The sequence below is a fragment of the Bison bison genome, unplaced genomic scaffold, assembly GCF_000754665.1.
Source record: "Bison bison bison isolate TAMUID 2011002044 unplaced genomic scaffold, Bison_UMD1.0 scf7180017864469, whole genome shotgun sequence".
In the NCBI taxonomy this organism is placed as follows: domain Eukaryota; kingdom Metazoa; phylum Chordata; class Mammalia; order Artiodactyla; family Bovidae; genus Bison; species Bison bison.
The window spans coordinates 19238-41549 of NW_011495030.1; the positions used below are offsets into that span (position 1 = coordinate 19238).

The following is a 22312-nucleotide window of genomic DNA, read 5'->3' on the forward strand; positions in this document are numbered from 1 at the left end:
AACATGATTCAGAAGTCAGGCACAGTGAGAGACACACTTGGACATGATCAAGAGGCATTCCGCTGCCACAAAACAGTACGGCAGGGGAGGGATTTTAAAACACACAGCAGGATGAACTCCTACACCTTAGAAGTCAAGGAGCTTATCCCATGATGGTATAAGGAATGACTTATTTGCTGATGACCACATGTGGGAATATTTCAACCGCCACTAAAAACCCCAGAAGGGTTTTTTTTTTTTTTTGTATTTATATATATATTTTTTAAAGTAAATGCAACACAAAAACATTCAGGATTGATCCAGCCTTTTAGAGTCAGGGAGGAATATTTGATTGAGTCACCATGCAGGTTACATTCACCTTCCACTGGAATGACTGGAGCCCCGAGTCACCTAACAACTGTGCCCGGCTGGCCTCTGGGGACACGAACAGGCTCTTACTTCTCCTCATTGGTCACACCTCAGCATGGTTTTCTCCCTGTCCCCTACTCAAGCAGCTCCTTAGTAATAAACCACCATCAAACCCCCCAGTGATGACCTCTCAACACTTCTGGATAAGTCTTCCCTCGGCTTGGACTGAGGACCATGCCCCAGACGTGCCATTCTGACTAGACTGTATGAAGGGAGTGGGAGCAAGAGATAAAATGGCTAATGTGGAATTGGGAGCCGCTGGTCCTCACCTGTAGCTACAACTTACAATGCCTATAGATGTCATCAGTGGGACATGTGCCAGGGAGAGGTGCAGAGGAATAGGGTGGGCCAGGGCAGGGGAGGAGGGTAATCCTTGGGAAAGTAATCTGCTGCTTGCCCTCACTTCTTGGCCTTGCCCTGGGCAGCCACAGCCTCTATGGCTTTACGCATGGTCTCCTCATCCCTCAGGAACTGCATGGGCTTGATGGGCTTCAAGTTCTTGTCCAACTCATAGACCATGGGAATGCCAGTTGGCAGGTTCAGCTCCATGATAGCCTCTTCAGAGAGACCCTCCAGATGCTTGACGATGCGCCAAAGGCTGTTGCCATGGGCTACAATTAGTATCCTTTTCCCCTCCTTGATCTGGGGGCCAATTTCTTCATTCCAAAAGGGAAGAGCTCTGGCAATTGTGTCCTTCAGACTCTCACAGGAGGGCAGCTGGTCTTCAGTGAGGTCTGCGTACCTGTGATCCTTACTGATGTTGCTATAGAAGGGATGGTCGGGCTCCATGGGAGGTGGCGGGACATCATAGGAGCACCTCCAGATCTTTACCTGGGCCTCACCATGCTTGGCAGCAGTTTCTGCCTTATTGAGGCCAGTCAGACCCCCATAGTGTCGCTCATTAAGGCGCCAAGTCCTCACCACTGGCAGCCACATTTGGTCAATGGCATCCAGCACTGTCCAGAGGGTCTGGATTGCTCTCTTCTGCACTGAGGTGAAGCAGATGTCAAACTCATAGCCAGCATCTCTCAGTGCCTGCCTGCCTCGTGAGCCCGGCTGGGCTCAGGTCCGCGTCGTACCAGCCGCTGAAACGGTTCTCCAGGTTCCATGTGCTCTCACCGTGCCGGATCAGCACCAGCTTGTAGGCAGCCATGGCTGCGGTTCGGGGTGCGGCGCAGACTCTGTGGTTTTTCTTAAAAACATAAAGCATAAGATTCTGCCTTGACAGGGCAGAGACCTGGGCATTCAATCATTTCAGTCTTCTATTCATTCATGTTTCATCAAATATTTCTTGAGCACATATAGGATTTATACTGAGATGAGATTTTGAGTAGAGGTGGCCAAGGATTTGATGTGCAGTCTTACCCCAGGATCATCTGATCTACATTACATTACAAATGAACACAGAGCAGAGACTCCTTTCAGCTATTTTCAGAAATCATGGGTTGTAGATCAAAGTAAATTGCAAAGAGTCCATGAAAAATGTAAGTTGTGGTTGCCAGACATCCTTATGAGGGCTCATTTGAGAAAAGAAGAAAGCAGGTGTCTATCTTTTTCCATCTCTTATATGTTCCTCTCCCTTTTCATTCTGTGAGTTCTTTTTTTTCTCTTTAGAAAAACTGCTCCTGTAAAGCTCATGTTTTGGCAAGGGTTTTCCTCCCAAAGTAAATCAAACCCTTTTTTCTTGTACCTTTCCACTGCCTTTTACAAAGCTCCCTTTACCTGTCTTGACACCACAGTGTTTTAACAGGAAACAGCTGCTACCTCCTTATCCCCCTTTTTCCATCCCTCAGCCCCAAACTCTACTGCGTCTTGGGAGGGTTCACTGCCCTTAGTTTATAAGGCTATGGTGTGGAGCCTTCTTCATAGCCCTCTGAGTCTGTTTTGTGCCCAAAAGCACAGAGGTGGCAGACACATTCTTCAGAGGAGTTTGTTTTTACTGAGACCTATCTGTAAAGTTTTATCATGGAAAAATGCCAAATACTGCTTTCATTTTGCTGATATGTTTTTCACAATTCATCTGTGTTCCTAAAGGACTTTGTCAAAACTAGTATAGTACTTATTAGCTATACTTTAGTTGTCTCTGTGTTTCCCATGAGACTATGAATTCTTTGAGAATAGGCTATTGTATACCTGGCACTAAATGAATGTCTGCTAAATTTGAATCGATACTGTACTTTTGGACTATATATTTGAGTTTTAGCAATCTGCTTAATCAGTGTTCCTTGATGTGAAGTTGTCTTTCACATTGGGCTGATTTTTAATTAAATTGTAAAGTAAAAAAATGTCACAGAGATTAAGAGCATTTCATTTCATTTTATATCCTATTTTGAGTGTCAGAAAATTTCAAACTCTTAACACTGAGATTGAACAGACAGGACCCAGACTGAGACAGCATCCTGATTCATGCATGTGGTGGTTTTTTCTCTTTGGCAAAAATTTGCCTCAGGATAGGAAGGGCACTGGAGTTGTTTGAAAGAAGTCAGTGATCTCTGTGTGTTGATGGATAGTTGTTTAATAGGTATGACTCATCTATTGATCAGGTTTGGAGGTAAATAGGAAAAAAACCCCATATTGCTAAAAGGCTATCCTGTCCTGGTCATGTGAAAGGAAGGGAGGCTTGTTTGGTTCTAGTTCTGCATGACTTTTTAAAGCTAATGATAGGAAAGTTATTTTGAATAAAATTTTGGTATCAGCCAGTTCTATCTTTTGTCCCATCTTAAAAGCGAAAGTAAATTAGCTTTTAAAAAAATCAAACCTGATACACTGCTTTGAGAGTTGGTTACATGAGTACACAACTTTTTAGAGTCAACGCTGAAGCTGAAACAATGAACAATTCGTGTTAAAAAGATTAAACTTGTTTGTGAAATGCTTAGTTTACGTGAGGGTGTTTCATAGAGTGGTTTTATAAAAGGATGCCTTTAATGACCTTGCCCTTTTAATTATAGGATGCTGGAATATGGTATTTATTCCACAAGGAGCCTACGGGGGAATCGAGTGGATTGCAGCTCTTAGCAAAACCAGAACTCACTCCGCTGGGAATATTTTATAACAACAGGGTCCATTCAAGTTTTAAGGTAGGTTCCTAAGTTTTAGCAATCAGTATGTATAATTTACAGGATAAAGGATGGACTACTGAGAGATGTTAATACTAGTTAGAACTTGTCATCAGAGAAAGTAATTTGTGATTAAAAAAGCTGACTCTTAATCCTGCCCCATTCAGGATGTATAGACAGCTTTCTGTTTATATACACACAGAAATAAATGCTGTGGCACACATGTGCATGCACTCTGAATAATTATAATAATGGACTTGAACCATGAGTCTTCATCCTCTTTCCTTCCGCTCACTTTCCTTCCAATCTTTAATATCATTGCATGTTTCTAAGGACGTACACATTAGTGTATTATATGCTTTTGGGGCTTAAAAAGCATATTTTCTCTCTTCTCTCAGTGCTGATGGAATGTCCTATTGGACATTTAATATAGTTAAACAGTGAAATACTGTTTGAGAGTATTTGACCTAATTTAAAATGATATGTAGGTCAAATAGATGAAAGGCCATTTAGGAACTCTAATTTTCATGGTATTTGACACTTAACCTCCTCGGTGATAAACACATCTGGTTCATTTTGTACTCTTGAGGCATCTTGATATTTTTATCATGTGATACAGTACCCAGATTCTTTCCTCTGATGTGATCCACATCAAAGTTCAATTAATAATTTCCCTTTATGAAACTCAGAGGATCCTCCTTTAAAAACCTAAGTGTGATATAATTTGAAGAACTTAGAATCACTTGATGAAGACAAGAGAGGAAAAAACTTTACACAGAATTGTGATATTTATGAACTGAATAGTTGATTAAGAGTGGTAATTATTGAAAACAGTGCTTCAAAGTAGAAGTCCTCAAAATTTTAAAATTATTGGTGGTATTACAAAAAAAACCTCATTCTAATTAATTTTGTAATATCATGTACCATGAGGAAATGTAATATTCTACTATATCAATTCAAAATAAAAGATATTAGATCTGAATAAAGGGTGGATTATTAGATTTTAAATTTAAATTTTTTAAATTGGAGACTACAGTATTCTTTCTTAAAATGCAGTTGATTACATAACCTTTATTAAAATCCTGTTGTCTGGATTCTTAAGCATACTGACTCTGCATCATCTGGCATTTGCTTCTCTTTAGTCTTCTTTCTTACCTTCGTCCCTCCATATATTTCCTGATAATCCATCTAAGATTTTTTTTCCCCTCAGATGTGCCATGCTTTCTCTCATCCCCAGAGGTTTTGTACAAATGATTCCCTGGAGTGCTTTCCTCTGGGTTCTTTAGATGTTTCCCACCCACTCCCTGCCCTTCAGTCTCTGACCTGGTCTTCTGTGTGGCTGGTTCCTTCAAGTGTCAGCTTTCGAATTCAGGACATTCCCTGAATTCTCTCTCCTGCCTTCATAGAAGGTCTCATCTTGGTGCCTTTCTTATGTGCTGCCAAAGCATCATCTATTTTCTTCGTTATATGCTTACTATATTGTTTTGTAATTGTTTATTTAATTGCGTATCTTCCTCCTCGTTTATGGAGTAACAGCAAAGACCATGATTTTCTGGGTGACGTATAATTCTTGGTGACCCCCAAGGTGGGCACTAAAGAAAGGTTTGACCAAATGCATAAAATTATTAAAAAAAAACACAACAATAAAGTAGCCATTTTTGTAATACTTTTTTTGGCTGTTTACCTCTTCTCCCTCCTTTTTTGGTAGATGTGATAAGCTAAAACTTATTTTCATGTATCCTATATGTCATTATAACGTGGGATTTATATTCATTTCAGTCCATGATTATGTTTTCCAGGCTGGCTTATTTATTGACAAAGGTGTCAAAACAACCAATGCTAGTGCTGCTGACCCGAGGGAGTACCTCTGTTTGGATAACAGTGCAAGGTAGAACTGGTCCTTTTAAGTCACACTCGAGCCGTATCTTGCCAAAGTAAAACTTCCTGAGTTGAGCCATTGCCCTCTTCTCCAGTAACATAGTTAAACTGAAGTTTTCTAGGTTTGTAGGAGGGTTTTGAAAAAACATTTATTTTGCTGTTCTGGGTACTGTGGCTGGGCTTTTTATCTTAGTTAGATGCCAAAGAAATTGATGCTTCTTCTCTTTTTGACAGTTGCAAATTGATGTTAGAAAGAGTTGTAGAAAGAGAAATAAAGAGAGATATGTTGAAAAAGGGTCCAAATTTGGCCTACAGTAGAATATGATTCATCAAAAAATAAGCTAAGACGTTTTAGTATAATCCCTGAAAACCAAGGAATATGTAATTTATTGTTAGTGGTCAAAATGGAATATTGCATTAAATCTATTTCAAAGGGAAAAGTCTCAAACTTGATCAAGCTAGTTCTGGTTCAGTTGTTTGTAGTCTCAGATTCACATCATAGCTGGGCTCTTTGTTACTCTCCTTTATAACCACAAAATGTAATTGGTATATGGATCAGCATTTCAACAAAGTTTTTCTTTTTTTCTGAACATCCTGTAAATGAGCCAAAATAAATAAGATGTCTCCAATGGAAACAAAATTTTCCGGAAGATGGCAACTTAAGGTCATACTCAGTAGAAACTGTGTATGACCTTAAGTTGCCATTTTTTTCTGGGAAATTTTGTTTCTATTGGAGACATTTAATTTATTTTGGCTCATATACTTCATGTTAAAAAAAAAATTTGTTGAAATGCTGATCTATATCCCAGTCATTTTCCAGGTGGCTCAGTGGTAAAGAATCTGCCTGCCAACGCAGGAGACGTAGGAGACATGGGTTCGATCCCTGAGTCAGAAAGATCCCTTGGAAGAGGAAATGGCAACCTACTCCAGTATTCTTTCCTGGGAAATCCAATGGACAGATGAGCCTGGTGAGCTACAGTCCATGAGGTTGCAAGAGTCAGACATAACTGAGTGACTGAGCATGAGCATGATATGAGCCAAAATAAATAAAATGTCTCCAATGGAAACAAAATTTTCTGGAAAAGATGGCAACTCAAGGTCATATTCAGTAGAAGCTGTGTGTATGTTATTTTTCTATACTTCAGATGGATTGACCAACTAAAGGATTTGAAAAGGAGCTAGGTTTAATAGACTCTGTTTGCAGTCATTTATAAAAGGATGCCAGGTGCTGTTGTTCACAAAGGAATAAAGTAGGAGCCACTCTGTAGGTAGGTGAAGCAGAATCACTGTGACACAGTAATAAAAGAGAAAACCTGAATATGTTAGTCACTCAGTCATGTCCGACTTTTTGTAACCCCATGGACTGTAGCCCGCCAGGCTCCCGTGTCCATGGAATTCTCCAAGCAAGAATACTGAAGTGGATTGCCATTCCCTTCTCCAGAGGATCTTCCCAACCCAGGGACTGAACCCAGGTCTCTTGCAATGCAGGCAAATTCTTTACCATTTGAGCCACTATGGGTGGCACTTAAAGAAAAGGATGCCAGGTGTTGTTCACAAGGGAATAAAGTAGGAGCCACACTTTAGGTCAGTGAAGCAGTTTTACTTGTGACACAGTAAAACTGGGGAAATAAGTTAGTAAAACTACTCATTATGAAAGATCAAGTTAAGCCTGAAAAATATTAAAGCAATGCTCAGATGATGTTTGAGAAGTGGAGAAATTGTGAGTATTGTTTAAATAAAACGCAGAGTGGTAGACACTTAATAGCTGAGCAAGATATGACGTAGAAAAAGAGGAGATAAACTTGAGATGAAAAAGGAGCATATAGATGGCAATAAATTATGAACCAAAAAGAGAATATTAACTGACAAAACAAAGGAATCTTGCTAGAAGATTACTACTGTTTTTTGAGAGTTTGTTATAACTGGTAGAACTAGTAATGTGTGCTTTGCTAAGGTATTAATAGTATTAACCAAAAAATCTTTACATAAAACACAATCGACTCTCTTATCTGCCTTAAAAATTATATGTGTGTATATGAAGGGATGAATGAAGAGAATGTATTTCAGAATCTGTTGATGTTTTCATTATACTTGACAATAAAACAAACCTACTCATAATGGTTTAAGAAGCTCCTTAGCCTGTGTATGCATGTCTGATATCATGATAATGATGATCTTTTCTGTGCTCTCTATACTTTTCTCACTAGTTTATAAAGCATACAGGTTGGTAAGGAGTTAGACTCCATTTGGAAGTTGTTATTGAAAAGAACTGATTGTAGAAGAGTAACAAGACATTTAGCAACTAGTATATACATTTAATTTTGTATAAACTGATGAATAAAATATGCCCACATGCATTCATGCAGTCCAGACATGACTAAAAATGATGAAACTCAAACACAAATGAGTAATAAGTCAGCCCATGAATTAAACATCCAGTTCATGGGATTCAGAAGGTATTTAATGTGTTCATCAAAGGGGAAGCTGACTTAATAGTTAATCAGATGAGTCTTTCCTTGTATCTTCAAGATGTGAAACTACAGGAATCCAAAGATAAGAATATTTTAACTCCAGAAAGCTCTCAGGTTAAGACAGGGAAATTTCATCTAAGAGAGTAAAAGAACATGAAAACTGACTAGTACATTTAAAGCAGAAGACAAGTGAGAGTCAGGGAGTGTGCTGAAGGCTCATAAGTTGAAGGGGATGGAAAATTAGCTGCATTTTCTACAGACTAAGTGGAAAGGAGGATGAAAAATAAAGGGCATTTAAGCAAGTGGTCAACGATTTATATGGATAGGAATTTCATAAAAAATGAGATGGCTACAGCAGAAAATTAGATGTTGCTTTATTGTATTTTTTTTTGGCTTTCTTTTAGAACATTGTGTAGTTTCCTTTCCAGAACTGTTCCATCTGCTTGATATTATGAAATGACCGCAGATCTGTTTTGCAGCAGCTACAATGCCAAAAGAGTGGGCGACGGCTCAGTCTTTTTACCCCTTAGGTCAGAGCTATTTAGTGTAAGGGGTCACATACACAATCTTGTGGAGTGCTTTCTAGAGTGCTGTCCTTATTATCTGTTCTCCATGATCCTGTCACCAAATAGCAGCTAGTGACCAGTTAAAAAGTGAAATTCGGTTGTATCATTGCTCTGACTCCATGTTTCTGACAACTTTCCATCACACTTATTGATCCACCTACTTTATTCAGGTATGATTGACATGTAAAAAGCTGTGCATATATAGTATCAAGAACTCAGTAAGTTTGGAAATAAGTACACACCTATGAACCATCAAGGGCAAAGTTTCCTTCTGTCTCCTTTATGGACATTATTTTATGAAGTAAAAAATTAGTTTTTTTTGTCAAAAGACCTATAGACTAGCTGTCTAGAATTTATTTATCTTATAAAACTAAAGCTTGTATACCTTTGACCATCACCTCCCCATTTCCTCCTCCCTCCAGCCCCTGGCACCGCCATTCTACTTTTCCCATTGCATTTAGAATAAAGAACCACATCCTTGCCTGAAACATGCCTTCCTCTCTGTCCTCTTCCTCTTGCTTTGTACTTACCAGCCAACCTGCTTGTTGTTCTTGAACATGCCAAGCTCGCTCATGCCTTTGCACTTGCTGCTTTTTCTGCAAAGCTGCTTCTCCCATTGTAACATACGTCTTTGGTGGGTACTGCCATGTCCCAGCAACTTTCAAAATAGCATTTGTGCGAATGATACTTCATGGTTATATGGTTGAAGCATCTCAACTTGCTGAATGGGTTTTTGTAAAACTTTCTAGTTTTTCTCTCTCCACCTCCCCAGCTTTGTAAGATTATGATGGAAGTGATCTTATTTTAAGTTAGGAGGCATTCTGGAATTATTTGACCTGTTACACTTAACAGTTTTTAACGCCAGTTTTTTTTCCTTGGTCTTTTCATTAACATCCTTGTAAACATTTTAGGAAGAGAAAGAAAAAGTAAAATTGTCTTTATAACTAATAAGTCGATGAAATACAGTCTACTTTTTAAAGTGCTGATATTTTACTTTTTATATTTTTATAATAATAGATTTACAGTATATTAGTGTCAAATGTTGGAGAAGGCAATGGCAACCCACTCCAGTACTCTTGCCTGGAAAATCCCATGGGCAGAGGAGCCTGGTAGGCTATAGTCCATGGGGTCGCTAAGAGTCAGAGACGACTGAGCGACTTCACTTTCACTTTTCACTTTCATGCACTGGAGAAGGAAATGGCAACCCACTCCAGTGTTCTTGCCTGGAGAATCCCAGGGACGGGGGAGCCTGGTGGGCTGCCGTTTATGGGGTCGCCCAGAGTAGGACACGACTGAAGTGACTTAGCAGCAGCAGCAGTGTCAAATGTACAACAATGATTCAGTGTTTTTATAGATTATACTTCATTTAAAGTTATTATAAAATAATGGCTTCATTTCCCTGTGCTGTATGGTATATCCTTGTTGCTTGGGTTGCCATTTCCTCCTCCAGAGGATCTTCCCCACCCAGGGATCGAACCTGTGTTGCTTATGTCCCCTGCATTGGCATGTGGGTTCTTTACCACTAGCACCACTTGGGAAGCCCTGTTTATTTTATACATAGTAGTTTATATCTCTTAATCCCATACCACTATCTGCTCCCTCCTCCCTTCTCTCCACACTGGTAACTATTCTGATAACTACTCCTTTGTTCTCTGTATCTGTGAATCTCTTTCTTTTTTGTTACATTCGTTTTATTTTTTAGATTACACATATAAGTGATAATGTGGAGCATTTATTTGTCTTTCTTTGTCTGACATATTTCACTAAGCACAATACCTTCTAGGTCCATCCACATCACAGATGGCAAAATTTCATTTTTTATGGCTGAGTAATATTCTATAAATATAATCTCTTTTAAATTTAGGCATTTTATAGACATTGAACTCAGATTTCCCTCTATATCTAAAACATTTCACCAGCACACAACTCAAATAATACTCTGGTTCACAGATATGTATGTTGGAATATATGATTAATTTACTCAGTAAGTTTATTTTAATGTCATGTAACTTAAAAATTTGTGAAAACATGCTGTATTTCTTACTTTGAGGTTTTTGTTTATTTTTGAAATGCTTTTAGTGCTTGGAATATTCTGTAATGTCCACTCTATAAGATAAATTGATGAAAAACAAATACGAAATCAGTTTTCTGCAAATTTGTGATTTTTTTTTCAGTATTTTAAATGTAGATATTACGTTGTATCTTGGTTTTTTTGTCTTGTTTTGGTCAAGACAAAATCTTGAATCTTGTTTTTTGACACTTAAGCTTATAATTTTAAATAGCTGATTCCCATTGCCTTTTCATTACTCTTTAAAAGTGTCTTTTTTTTTTTTCTCCCAACCCTAAGGTTTCGGCCTCATCAGGATGGAGACCCTGAAAAGCCACGTGTTGCTGCTTTAATTGACAGGCTCATTGCTTTTAAAAATAATGACAACGGAGCTTGGGTTAGAGGAGGAGACATTGTTGTTCAGAATTCAGCGTGGGTATTCTCTATGAAGTTATTATCTGATGACACTGATGTATTTATTTTAAGACTATTTTTAAAAACTCAGTAGACCGAAAGTACAGTGGTGGTTTCTGGAGTCATAGTATCATTACTAATAGACAGGACAAGCTCTGAGGAAGTATATTAACCGACTGCAAATGTTTGGAATCGTCTCATTCTGCTGCTGTTATTGGAACTAAACTTGTCTGGTGACATGAGAGCTTTTTGATGAGATTAAACAGAAACTGGGACTTTATATAACAAACATGGTCTATGTCAGAGAACTAAATAAAGATTTCGAAACTGCCTTCACTTTTTTCCTTCCTCTTGGAAACTCAGTTTCATGATGTTCTTCCACTGCCATTCAAAACAAAAGTTGAATTCCACCTTAATAAGTCTGTTGACTTATGTTTTAACATGACTTGAGGCAGTAAGCCTCTCACTTCTTTTCCATTTGTATACTTTTAGGAGAAGCCTGAGGTATGTCGAGCTAAGATTTGGTGTTCAGGAGTTTAGAAAAATGTTTTTTTCTGGCTGATACTGATATTAGTTGCTTGACATTTATCACGAAAAAACTGACACTGTATAAAATCTGTAGAAATAATTTGGAATTAATATTGAAAAGTTTTGAAGAGAATACTATGATCTAATTGATAAAAATTAGTCATTCCTTGGTATTCATGGGGGATCAGTTTCAGGACCCCAATGGGTACTAAAATCTTGACGCTCAAGATCCTTATATAAAATGTCATAGTATTCAGTATTTGCATATAACCTATACACATCCTTCTGTACACTTTAAATCATCTCTAGAGTACTTATTATACTCAAGACTGTAAATGCTACCTAAATAGTTGTAAATACAATGTAAATGCTATGTAAATAGTTTCCAGCACTAGAAAAAATTTTGCTTTTTGGAGTTTTCTGGGATTTAAAAAAATATTTCTTATCCACAGTTGGTTGAATCTGTGGATACAGAACACACAGATATGGGAGCCAACCTAATGATAAAAATTGTAAATATAGGTTTTTAACACATATTCTCTTTGGGCTTCTCTGGTGGCTCAGACGGTAAAGAATCTGCCTGTAATGCAGGAGACCTGGGTTTGATCCCTGGATTGGGAAGATCCCCTGGAGAAAGGATGTCTACCCACTTCAGTATTCTTGCCTGGAAAATTCCATGGACAGAGGAGCCTGGTGGGCTATAGTCCATGAGGTTGCAAAGAGTCGGACACGACTGAGTGGCTAACACTTTCACTTTTCATGTGCTCTTTACTCTGTGCCAGACGCTGTTCTAAATAGTTGAAATGAATTAGCATTTTAATGCTCAGATATCCTATGAGGAAGCTTATAGTGTTATTTCAGCCTTTAGGTGAGAAAACTGAGGGACACACAAGTAACTTGCCCAAGGTCACACAGCTAGTAATTGGCAAAGCTGAGATTCAAACCAGGTGCCTTTACCGTGGAGACTATGCTTTTAGTCATTGGAAAGTGAAATTTTTGTGTGGTCTTGGAGAATAAATATTATTGGAACTTCTTGGATTTTATGACAATTAAATATTGAGAGAATTACTTCTTACATGATGTGATAAATTAAAATGTTCCTTCATTCTCTTTAGATTTGCAGACAATGGAATAGGACTGACCTTTGCCAGGTTTGTAATTACTTAAAAAATATTTATCTGTTTATTTTAAAGTTGTAAGGTAAAATAACCTTGATTTTTTTTTTTTTGAATAGCACAGGAATGCTGTATCATTTATTAACATTAAAAAAATAGCACTCACTTCTTGATGCCACTAGAGGGCCAAAAATACATTTTTATTGATTAATTGAATTCACACCAAAGTAGGTTGCTCTAGCTGGAATTGCACAGAAGGATAGGCCCATCACATTTTTTGCTTAGAAGAAAACCCTTGAGCTTTCGATTAAAGATCTTAAAAAGCAAGGGAATAAAGAGGAAAGGAGTAAAAGTTGGCAGCAGATTAAATATTTTCTTTCTTAAAAGTTGGTCTCATTTCACAATGGTCCTTAAGAACTGAACTTTTTATGTTACATATTTTTCCCCAGATAACAGTTACTCTCATGCCCATCTTAAACATGTTTGTCATCTCCTTGTATTCAGGGCAAGTTTATTCTCCTCATTTGCAATATTGTTGCTTGAGACTAAAATAATTAGTTGTTGCTGCTAAATTAAATCTCATTTGTTTAAGTCTAATTTCCAAACCACATATTAATTTATAAGAGGTATATTCACAATTTAGAGGCACCTTTTGATGACTCGCTAATATGTATTTAAGAAGCTGCTGGCAACTTTGCAAATTTTTAGGTTTTTAAAGTTATAGCTTGCCTTCCTGTGTGATTAATGATTATTCTTATTTTAACAGTGATGGAAGCTTCCCAAGTGATGAAGGTTCCAGCCAAGAGGTATCTGAATCTCTCTTTGTTGGGGAGAGCAGGAATTACGGCTTTCAGGGTGGTCAGAACAAGTATGTAGGCACTGGAGGGATAGACCTGAAGCCTCGGACATTACCTAGGAACAGGTGAGCATTGCTGTATCAGAGGAATGTTACCTTTAAACAATAAATGAAGCTCTAACCCTTAAAAAAGTTTCCATAATAATCCTGAATGGATTCCCACTGTAACACTTTTCCCACCATATTTATTATTATTAAAATGATTCATGTTATTATTGCTATTTCTATTGTATGTATTATCCTCTGGGATTCTGGAGTATTAACTATTAAACATTATATGTAGATGTCATTATCAATTTTATGGGGCTTCCCTCAGTGGTAAAGAATCCACCTGCAATGTGAAAGCCCTGGGTTTGATCCCTGGATCAGGAAGATCCCCTGAAGAAGGGAGTAGCTACCCACTCCAGTATTCCTTCCCTGGAAATTCCTTGGACAGAGAAGCCTGACCGGCTATGGTCCACGGGGTTGCAAGAGTCGGACATGACGTAGCAACTAAACCACCACATCAGTTTTATAATGAAGGAAACTATCCTGTTTATCCTTTTTGGATAAAGTCTTATGTAAGCTGGTAGTTGTTTTTTTTTTTTCCTTTCTTGAGCCACAGAAAGTCACCAAACCATAAACTATGGACATCAAATCAGTTTTTCCTTAATATGGTGATGTTAGTTTTAAGAAATAGCCACTGGAAAAAAGAAATTACTTATTGAAAAGAGTCCTAGAAAATCAGTTGATAGATGCCAAGGCTGACTTAAAACCTAACTAGCTGTATAATTAACAATATTTCAGATGTTGAAAGGGTATGGGGTAGACTTTTGGCATGTTTTCTGTCAAAATAATCACAGTCATTAAACTAGTACTTAGCACTATAAAGATTCTTCAGAACTTTTGGGAAACTATTACCTAATTAGTCAGCTTTGAGACACAGTTTAGAGTTGTCGTCATTTTACTTGTAAGAAAACCAGGTAGAGAAAAATTAGTGTTCTAAAGTCCTTACATCAGAGCTAATGTCAGATTTCATTAAGCATCAGTCCCCTTAAAGCTATCCACTGTGTCTGGATATTGGGCTAGGACAGGTCAGCGGGGTAAGGCAAACAGACAGGTGACTTTAAGGGACAGGTGGTGAATATTGGCCAAAGGGCTTAACTAGCTTCTAGCAAAGGGCAGCCTATCCTTGGCCCTATCCTGTGCTTATTGTTGGGAAATACTAAACATCTTTACTACATGCTACACTACGTGTAGAACTTCTTTTAGTCAGACCATGGAAGCCACTAGGAAAGGAACTTCATGGATTTTTAATAGTTAACATTTATTAAATGTTTATTATGTATCAGGCCCTGTTCTGAATATTTTATTATTCAGTTAATCCTTGTAAGCCTGGTGAGGTAGGTGTTGTCATCATCCTGCTTTATAAATGAATAACTTACTAAAAGTAGCTAATGTGGGACTCAAAACCTGTTAGTTTGGCTTCAGTGCTCTGCTCTTCACAATTAAGCCAAAGCTGTCTCTTCTAATATGTAAATTAAAGGGGAAAAAAAAAGCTGTATTAGTTGGGTATGGGCTGCAGTAAAATGGTGGGCAATTCAATTTCATTATTTTTATTTTACATTGGCCTCCAATTTTACTTCAAAATGCTGTTGCTTCTGTGCTAGCAAGGAATTTTTTAAACAGATTGCTGGTTGGTCAATGGGCCTAATTTTTATTTTACTGTATCTTTGCAGCCTTTTCTATGGCAGAGGACCATTTTGCTATATATTCTTGGATACACAAAGATAGGCATAGATTTTTAACCAGATTATTTGACTTTCTTGGTAGTGTTTATGATTTTTTATTGCAAAACACTGCCAAGTCGTAAACTAATTAGTTGCTATAGAAGTCCTCTGCAATGCCATTAAAAAACGTAATAGGGGAAAAAACCTAAGGGATCCAGAATATTATGGGTTTTGTACATTAATTATGGTTAATAACATATGATTAGTAAGTTAAGGAGCTTATGTTTGGACAGAAAGGAGTAAAATGAATAAAATGAATTTCTCAATCTAGCTATAGTAAGCCTTGCAGACTTGTACTTTTAAGTATATCATTTCTCCTTATTACTGTCATTTAGTGGCTTGAAAGGAGGGCTCTCTGATTAAGCACAGATTTGTCTTCTTGTGCTAGAGATTTCGGAATTAAAGCTAAATGGTATGATTTATCAAAGAAAAGATCTTAACTGAGTTGTTTCAAGGAAGGCAGTCACCTCTTGGAGAGGCCTTCACTGTATCCTAAATAGCATCTCTGTCCTACTCAATTCTATTCTATTCCTATGTCTTTTGTTTTCTTATGGTCTTATCTGAAGTTACCCATTATGTTTTTGTTTGCCTTTCTCACTGCAGTATAGGTTTCATTAGATTGGAGATCTTGCTTCATTAGCACTGTATCCTAGAATTGTACTCAGTGTATATGGGATATTTAACAGTATTTATGAAACAAATATGTAAGTGAAATGCTGTTAAACAGATGGGCCCATATGCATTAAACAAAATTTTGTATTTCAACAGGACATTTCCAATTAGAGGCTTTCAGATCTATGATGGGCCCATTCATCTCACCAGGTGCACTTTCCAAAAATATGTGCCAACTTTAGATAGATATACCAGTGCTATTGGCTTCCTCATGAAGAATTCCTGGCAGATAACCCCTAGAAATAACATCTCCTTCGTGAAGTTTGGTCCACATGTAAGTACGTTCTTATGGTTCCTATACAGTGACTATGGTACCAAGTGGAGGGATGGCACATTTCCAGAGAAAGAAACACAAAGATGGGATTTGCACTGAGTTTTTAGGCTTAGGAGGCGAATCCTATGCAAGAGTAACTCCTGATTTCAGGTACTCTGTCCTGCTGAGTTTAGGATGAGAACAGAAGTCCCATGTAACCTAGAGTATTTTTGATATCAACAAAGGGAGAATGACTTAATGTGATGATCACTGGTGGGAATTGTAGAATTTCATAGGAATAAGAGGACGTATGATTTTGGGGAATTCAGTATAATAATCCATAAAGAGATTTGGGTTTTACCTGGTATTTTACTTTTCTGAGATTATTCTTCTGGGGAGCTGGAGAACAAAAGATTGGGAAAGAAGAGAAATACTGGGGTGATAGGAAACAAATTGGGTTATTTCTGATATAAACTATTGGAATATTTTTATGAAGATTGCAAAAAAGACTTAGAAATAACTGTTTACAATATAGTAGGCCACAGAACCAGAGAAGGCGATGGCACCCCACTCCAGTACTCTTGCCTGGAAAATCCCATGGACGGAGGAGCCTGGTGGGCTGCAGTCCATGGGGTCGCCAAGAGTCGGACACGACTGAGTGACTTCACTTTCACTTTTCACTTTCATGCATTGGAGAAGGAAATGGCAACCCACTCCAGTATTCTTGCCTGGAGAATCCCAGAGACGGGGAAGCCTGGTGGGCTTCCGTCTAAGGGGTCGCACAGAGTCAGACACGACTGAAGCAACTTAGGAGCAGCAGGCCACAGAAATCGTTTTCTCAGTAGCTTCACCAGTACCCTCCTTACCATCAATACATAGGCCAATCTGATTATATACCCCCAGCCTCTTCCCATCTTGCCACTTCAAAGATGACAGTGGTGTAGAGATTGAGTCTCAGACCATCTTGCTTTCTGCTCCCACAGGCAGCCACAATTGTAAAGTGACTCATAGTTTTGTCGTTCATGTCCATAGGCAAACTCTGTGGTTCCCTAGTTTAAAAGAGAACTTAGGTTAGTTTATCAAAGTCTATAACTGGTTTTTGTGAATAGACGAGGCATGGAGCAGAGGCACAGGGGCAAACTGATTGACTGGTTCTCATCTAGACTGCATAACTCCAGGGGAAGAGGAAGAGCTACACTGTGGACAGGGCTGGATGTAAATAGGGTGGGTCTTGGATTGCCTCTCCATTGTGGAGGTTGGCAGCTCACTTACAGCCTGGATGTTCTCTCCATACATTGAGTTTAGTGATCACTGACATGGTCATACTTAAAAATCAGTTTTTAGATGTTGCATTTGTTGTAGAGTTAGAGTTCTCGCAGCCTAAGAGAATCCATGCTGTTTAAGGCCAGTGTTTCATCAGCCTGGAATTTTCTAGGTGCTGATGCTCTGGAACCATTTGTGAAGGGTATGTTCCGCAAATTTGTTCTTCCTGAAAAGATGGAGAATATGTCCTAGACTTTAAGATTTAACCATGGGAGGTATAAGTGAAGAGAGAAAAGAGTCTAGAACTAAGAACTTAGAACCATTTGTCCCACACATCACTGGCTTTCCATTGAGTTGCTTATCATTTAGATGTTCAGTTGATTTTAAAACTTGCCAGGGCAATGAGTGCATAAAAGCATCATAAGGTGTATTTGCATGGTTTGAATAACATTAGCCTGGTGGGCTACAGTCCATGGGGTCGCAAAGAGTCAGACACAACTGAAGCAACTTAGCACACACTGAAAGATTATAACTTATGTAACCTGTAGCCTGCTTTGTAGCTAGCTATGTACTATGTGTTTGATAAAGGTATTGAATTAATGTTACCTGACATGAAAATTACTGACCTGGACTTAGTCTGTGTTGAGGAGAGAAAAAAATAACAGACACCTTTCAACAGGTTCTAATGAGTCCAGTGGTCAGGCAACCATACCAAGACAACATTTAGACTGTTTCAGTTTGGAACTGTACTTATTTTTTGGTGACAGGAGTCATTCACAGGTTAACTAAAACATTTGAAGTAAAATGAAATGATTAAGTCAGGAGATCGAACTTGTAATATATTTTAATTTAATTGAGGTATAATTTGCATACAGGGACATGCAGAGATCTTAAGTGAAAAGTTTTTAAGTTTTAACAAATACCTTGACTACCTAGTTCCTCTTTCCACAACTATTCTGGTTTCTGTTACCATGAATTCGTTTTATCTGGGGAACAGGTAATCAAGTTGAAAAAAGGGAAAACATCAAAGATGAAGTTGAAAGCTTGCTGCAGAAACTAAGGCTTCAGGAAGTTTTTTTTTTTTCTGTTCAAGTCATAATTAATCAAAAATGTTGGTTGACAACTATGCTGTGTCTCAGAACTGCATAGTCTTTAAGGTTTTGTAATGAATTGTAATGAATATGAAGTTGGGTTCTTGCAGGGGACACTGGGTACCATGGCAGCAGCCCTCATTGTAGGATGTCCTTGTTTTTCATCGCTGTTAGGTCTCTCTTAATGTATTCTTTGGAAAGCCTGGTCCCTGGTTTGAAGACTGTGAGCTAGATGGTGATAAGAACTCCATATTCCACGACATTGATGGCTCTGTGACGGGATACAAGGATGCTTATGTGGGAAGAATGGACAACTACCTGATCCGCCATCCAAGCTGTATAAACGTGACCAAATGGAATGCAGTGGTGTGCAGTGGGAGCTATGCCCAGGTAGGCCAGAATGCATTGTCTGATCCCCGCCCCCCAGCTCCTGACAGCACTGTTTCTGTGAGGAGTACTCTTCAGATCTTCTGGCTGATGGATACTTCTCAAAGCATGATATTCTTTTTTTTAAAGCAGTTAAAAAAAAGAAAAATTTCATTAGAAATCGTAGACTCATAGAATTTGATTTAAAGTTCCCCCACTACAAACCAATTTAAAAGTGGAAAAGTGAGCCCAAGAGAAGTAGGATTAATTTGCACTTGGTTAAATATGGTTGGGAGATAGTTGGGGTGAGAAACCATATTTCCTGAGTCTTAGGCCAGGTTTTCTGGCCATGCTACAGCTATGCCCCCTGAGAAGGCATTTTATTCTTTGCTTTTAGGGTTACTGATGCTAAGTTGCCTCAGTTGTGTCCAACTCTTTGCGACCCTATGGACTGTAGCCCATCAGGCCCCTCTGTCCATGGGATTCTCCAGGCAAGAATATTGGATTGGGTTGCCATTTTCTCCTCCAGGGGATCTTCCTGACCCAGGAATCGAACCTGCATCTCTTATGGCTCCTGCATTGGCAGATGGGTTCTTTACCACGAGTGCTACCTGGGAAGCCCTTCAGAGTTATTATCTCTATTTATCTCTAAATTAGGGAATCTAGCTTGTGAGGCAGAATATCAGTAGGTCACATGGAAAGTGATATATTCTCAGAAACAGAGTTGGGAATTGGAAATAAGTGGACAAGGAAGGAATTCAAGGAAATTCTGCAAATCATAATGTATCTATGAAAATATGAAGGAGATGCTATAGATTGGGAAACATGTCTTTGAAAACATTAAGCTAGTGTGCATTTATTAACTGGATGCCAAGTGTAAAAGGATGGAATACTTTGGGAGGTATAATGTTCAGAAAATAGATGCTGGAACTAGACCACATGGCTTTGAATCCTGGCTCTGTTATTTTCTTAAATACGAGATGTGTAAGTTAATTAGCTGCTCTGTGCCTCTGCACAGTGAGGATAATATTAGTTTCTTTCATATGTGGCTGTTGTGAAGATAGAATGCATGAGTACTGATAATACATTTCACCCATGGCCTGGCACATAGTGAAGTGCTTGCTGCAATTAGTATTATTTGAAGAACAGGGCTCTAAGTTGCAAAGATTATTTTAATAGTGACATTTTGGATGGATAGAAGATTGCAGAATGAAGGTACCAGTTGCCCAGAATTTTGAAGAGAGCAGAATTTTGTTTCCATATTTTAGACAATTACATAGTCATATTTAATAATAAATGTTGAGGGAGATAAAAGAATAAAGGAAAAGGATAACTGGAGCATGAGGAGGAGAATTAGAGGAAGAGCAAGGTATTCTCCAAGGCAGACTGGGCTCTGATAGTCTCAAAGGCAAGAAAGAAGCCTCACTTGCTGATGTGCTGCTGAATTCTCTTATTTGTAGGATGGGTTTTTCCTGGGGAAGGGCCAGTTTGGTGATGGAGTACCTTTGCTGAACTCTGGCTACTTTACCCATCAAGTGTGTGTTTGTGGCTCCTGCTTTTCAATTTCTTGAGCCCCTGGAGTCTTATGGTTTCTGCCATTTAATAAGCCTTCTGTAGTGGGAGTTTCTTATAGCAGATTTCTTTATTACTCTTCAGACTTTGAATCATCATTGTTAAAGAATGCTATGATTCTTAAAAATAAAAAAACAGCTTCAAAAAGATTCTCATCAATAGACAAGACAAAGGGCTTAAGAGGGATAAAGATTAGAGAGATTTTTCTGGTTTATTTTAATGGAATACTAGCTTCTTTGTTGTGGGATTTCTCATCCCCATGGGAGCAAGAAGAATCATATTTGCCTGAGTTCCAGGAAGGACCAGGGAAGGATGGAGAATTAATTATAGTAAAAAATAAAGAAGAAAAGAATGTGGTTAAAAATGTGATTTATTTTTTCATTCATTTTATTCTTAACCAGATTTGCCCTCTAAAATTAAGTAGACTCATTAATGCCTAAGAAGATGTAGAAATTCGAGAATTAAAACAAAAATAAGAAGCTTTTAAATTCTTTAATAGCTACAGTTGTAGTTAAATTGCTAGCCATGTGTATTCAAAGGTACATGTATCTGTTTGTCTTTCTTAACCTGGTATGTACTCACTAATGAAGACTTTATATTTTATTTTAAATGTCTCCGTAATTTGAATTTGATATACTTGAGAATGTGAACCTGATACTTCTGTCTTACAAAGCAAAGCAGTAATTCTATTTTTTTGTTGTTTTTGTTTGTTTAATCCTGCCCATGAGGCTCTGGGAATGGTAAGATAGAAATTTTCTCCTGGGGATTTGAAATTTGGGCTGGGAGCCCAGATCTACAGCCATTTGTTGTTCCTTGGATGATATATAATACTGTACGTTTTCAGCAAAAATTAGAAACAACTGGATCTCAAGATAGAATAATCATTATTTAGCTATTTGTAAATATTTTTAATGGAATGTCTGCTTTTCACTGACCCAAGGTAAAGGTCCTCAAGAAGAAAGGTGGTATCATAAGGAGCATGCTGTGCTGTGCTGTGCTTAGCCGCTCAGCCGTGTCCGACTCTTTGCGACCCCATGGACTGTAGCCCGCCAGGCACCTCTGTCCATGGGGATTCTCCAGGCAAGAAGACTGGAATGGGTTGCCATGCCCTTCTCCAGGGGATCTTCCCAACGCAGGGATTGAACCCGGGTCTCCCACATTGCAGGCAGATTCTTTACTGACTGAGCCACCAGGGAAGCCCAAGAATACTGGAGTGGGTAGTCTGCCCTTTCTCCAGGGGATCTTCCTGACCCAGAAATTGAACCAGGGTCTTCTGCATTGCAGGCGAATTCTTTACCAGCTGAGCTATCAGGGAAGCCCTCATAAGGAGCATGTGCCACCTCAAATCTTTGGATTTGGAAGAAGGCAGGTTATAGATATGTGTTTGGGGTAGAGTGTGTATTTTATTATATTTTATATATAACCTTTATATAACCTATTATTGGGTTGGCGAAAAAGTTCATTTGGGTTTTTCTGTTGCAACATAATGAAAAAACCCTGAAAGAACTTTTTGGTCAACCCAATGTAATGAAGTACAGGTCACATATAAACATTTAAATAAACAATAAATAAATATAATATATTAAACATATATATTTAAATGAAGACAATCAGTCTCAAACTATGTATTTCCTATCTATATTTTAATCTTTACATGGTGTCATTAGAGAAGAGTTATATCAAAATAGTCAAACACAAATCAAAGTTAAGACTTCCTGGCTCAAAGAGTTTATAATTAAGGAATCACTATGGCCAAAACTGTGGAAAAGAGAAACAGAAAACAGAGAAGTTGTGTGGATTAAATGCAGCATTCTGCAGATGTTTCGATACTTCTGGGGAATTCTGTTACAGATGCAGATTTGTTTTAGGAAATTGTTCTGAGGTTATTCCTTGGAGGATGCATTTGGGGAAGATTTTGTTTTGGTGTAGCATAGGGCCCAAATGCCACTGGAATAAACCCAGAGCTTTCAAATTTGCCTCAGTTTAA

The 22312-nt window shown here is 38.2% G+C and overlaps 2 protein-coding genes across 2 annotated transcripts in view; one reads left to right on the top strand and one right to left on the bottom strand.

Annotated features, from left to right (window-relative positions):
* Positions 1–22312, top strand: part of TMEM2 (transmembrane protein 2) — a 57831-nt gene that overhangs the window by 15930 nt on the left and 19589 nt on the right. The window contains exons 9-15 of the mRNA XM_010860630.1: positions 3357–3485; positions 5264–5352; positions 10727–10858; positions 12484–12519; positions 13250–13405; positions 15877–16054; positions 18562–18777. Coding sequence (XP_010858932.1) covers positions 3357–3485; positions 5264–5352; positions 10727–10858; positions 12484–12519; positions 13250–13405; positions 15877–16054; positions 18562–18777 — 936 coding nt within the window. The remainder of the gene's footprint in view (positions 1–3356; positions 3486–5263; positions 5353–10726; positions 10859–12483; positions 12520–13249; positions 13406–15876; positions 16055–18561; positions 18778–22312) is intronic.
* On the bottom strand, positions 251–3350 carry LOC105003458 (phosphoglycerate mutase 1-like). Its single transcript, XM_010860629.1, is given in 2 exon segments — positions 251–1459; positions 1461–3350. Coding segments are annotated over 2 exon segments (810 nt in total). The 5' UTR covers positions 1619–3350; the 3' UTR covers positions 251–807.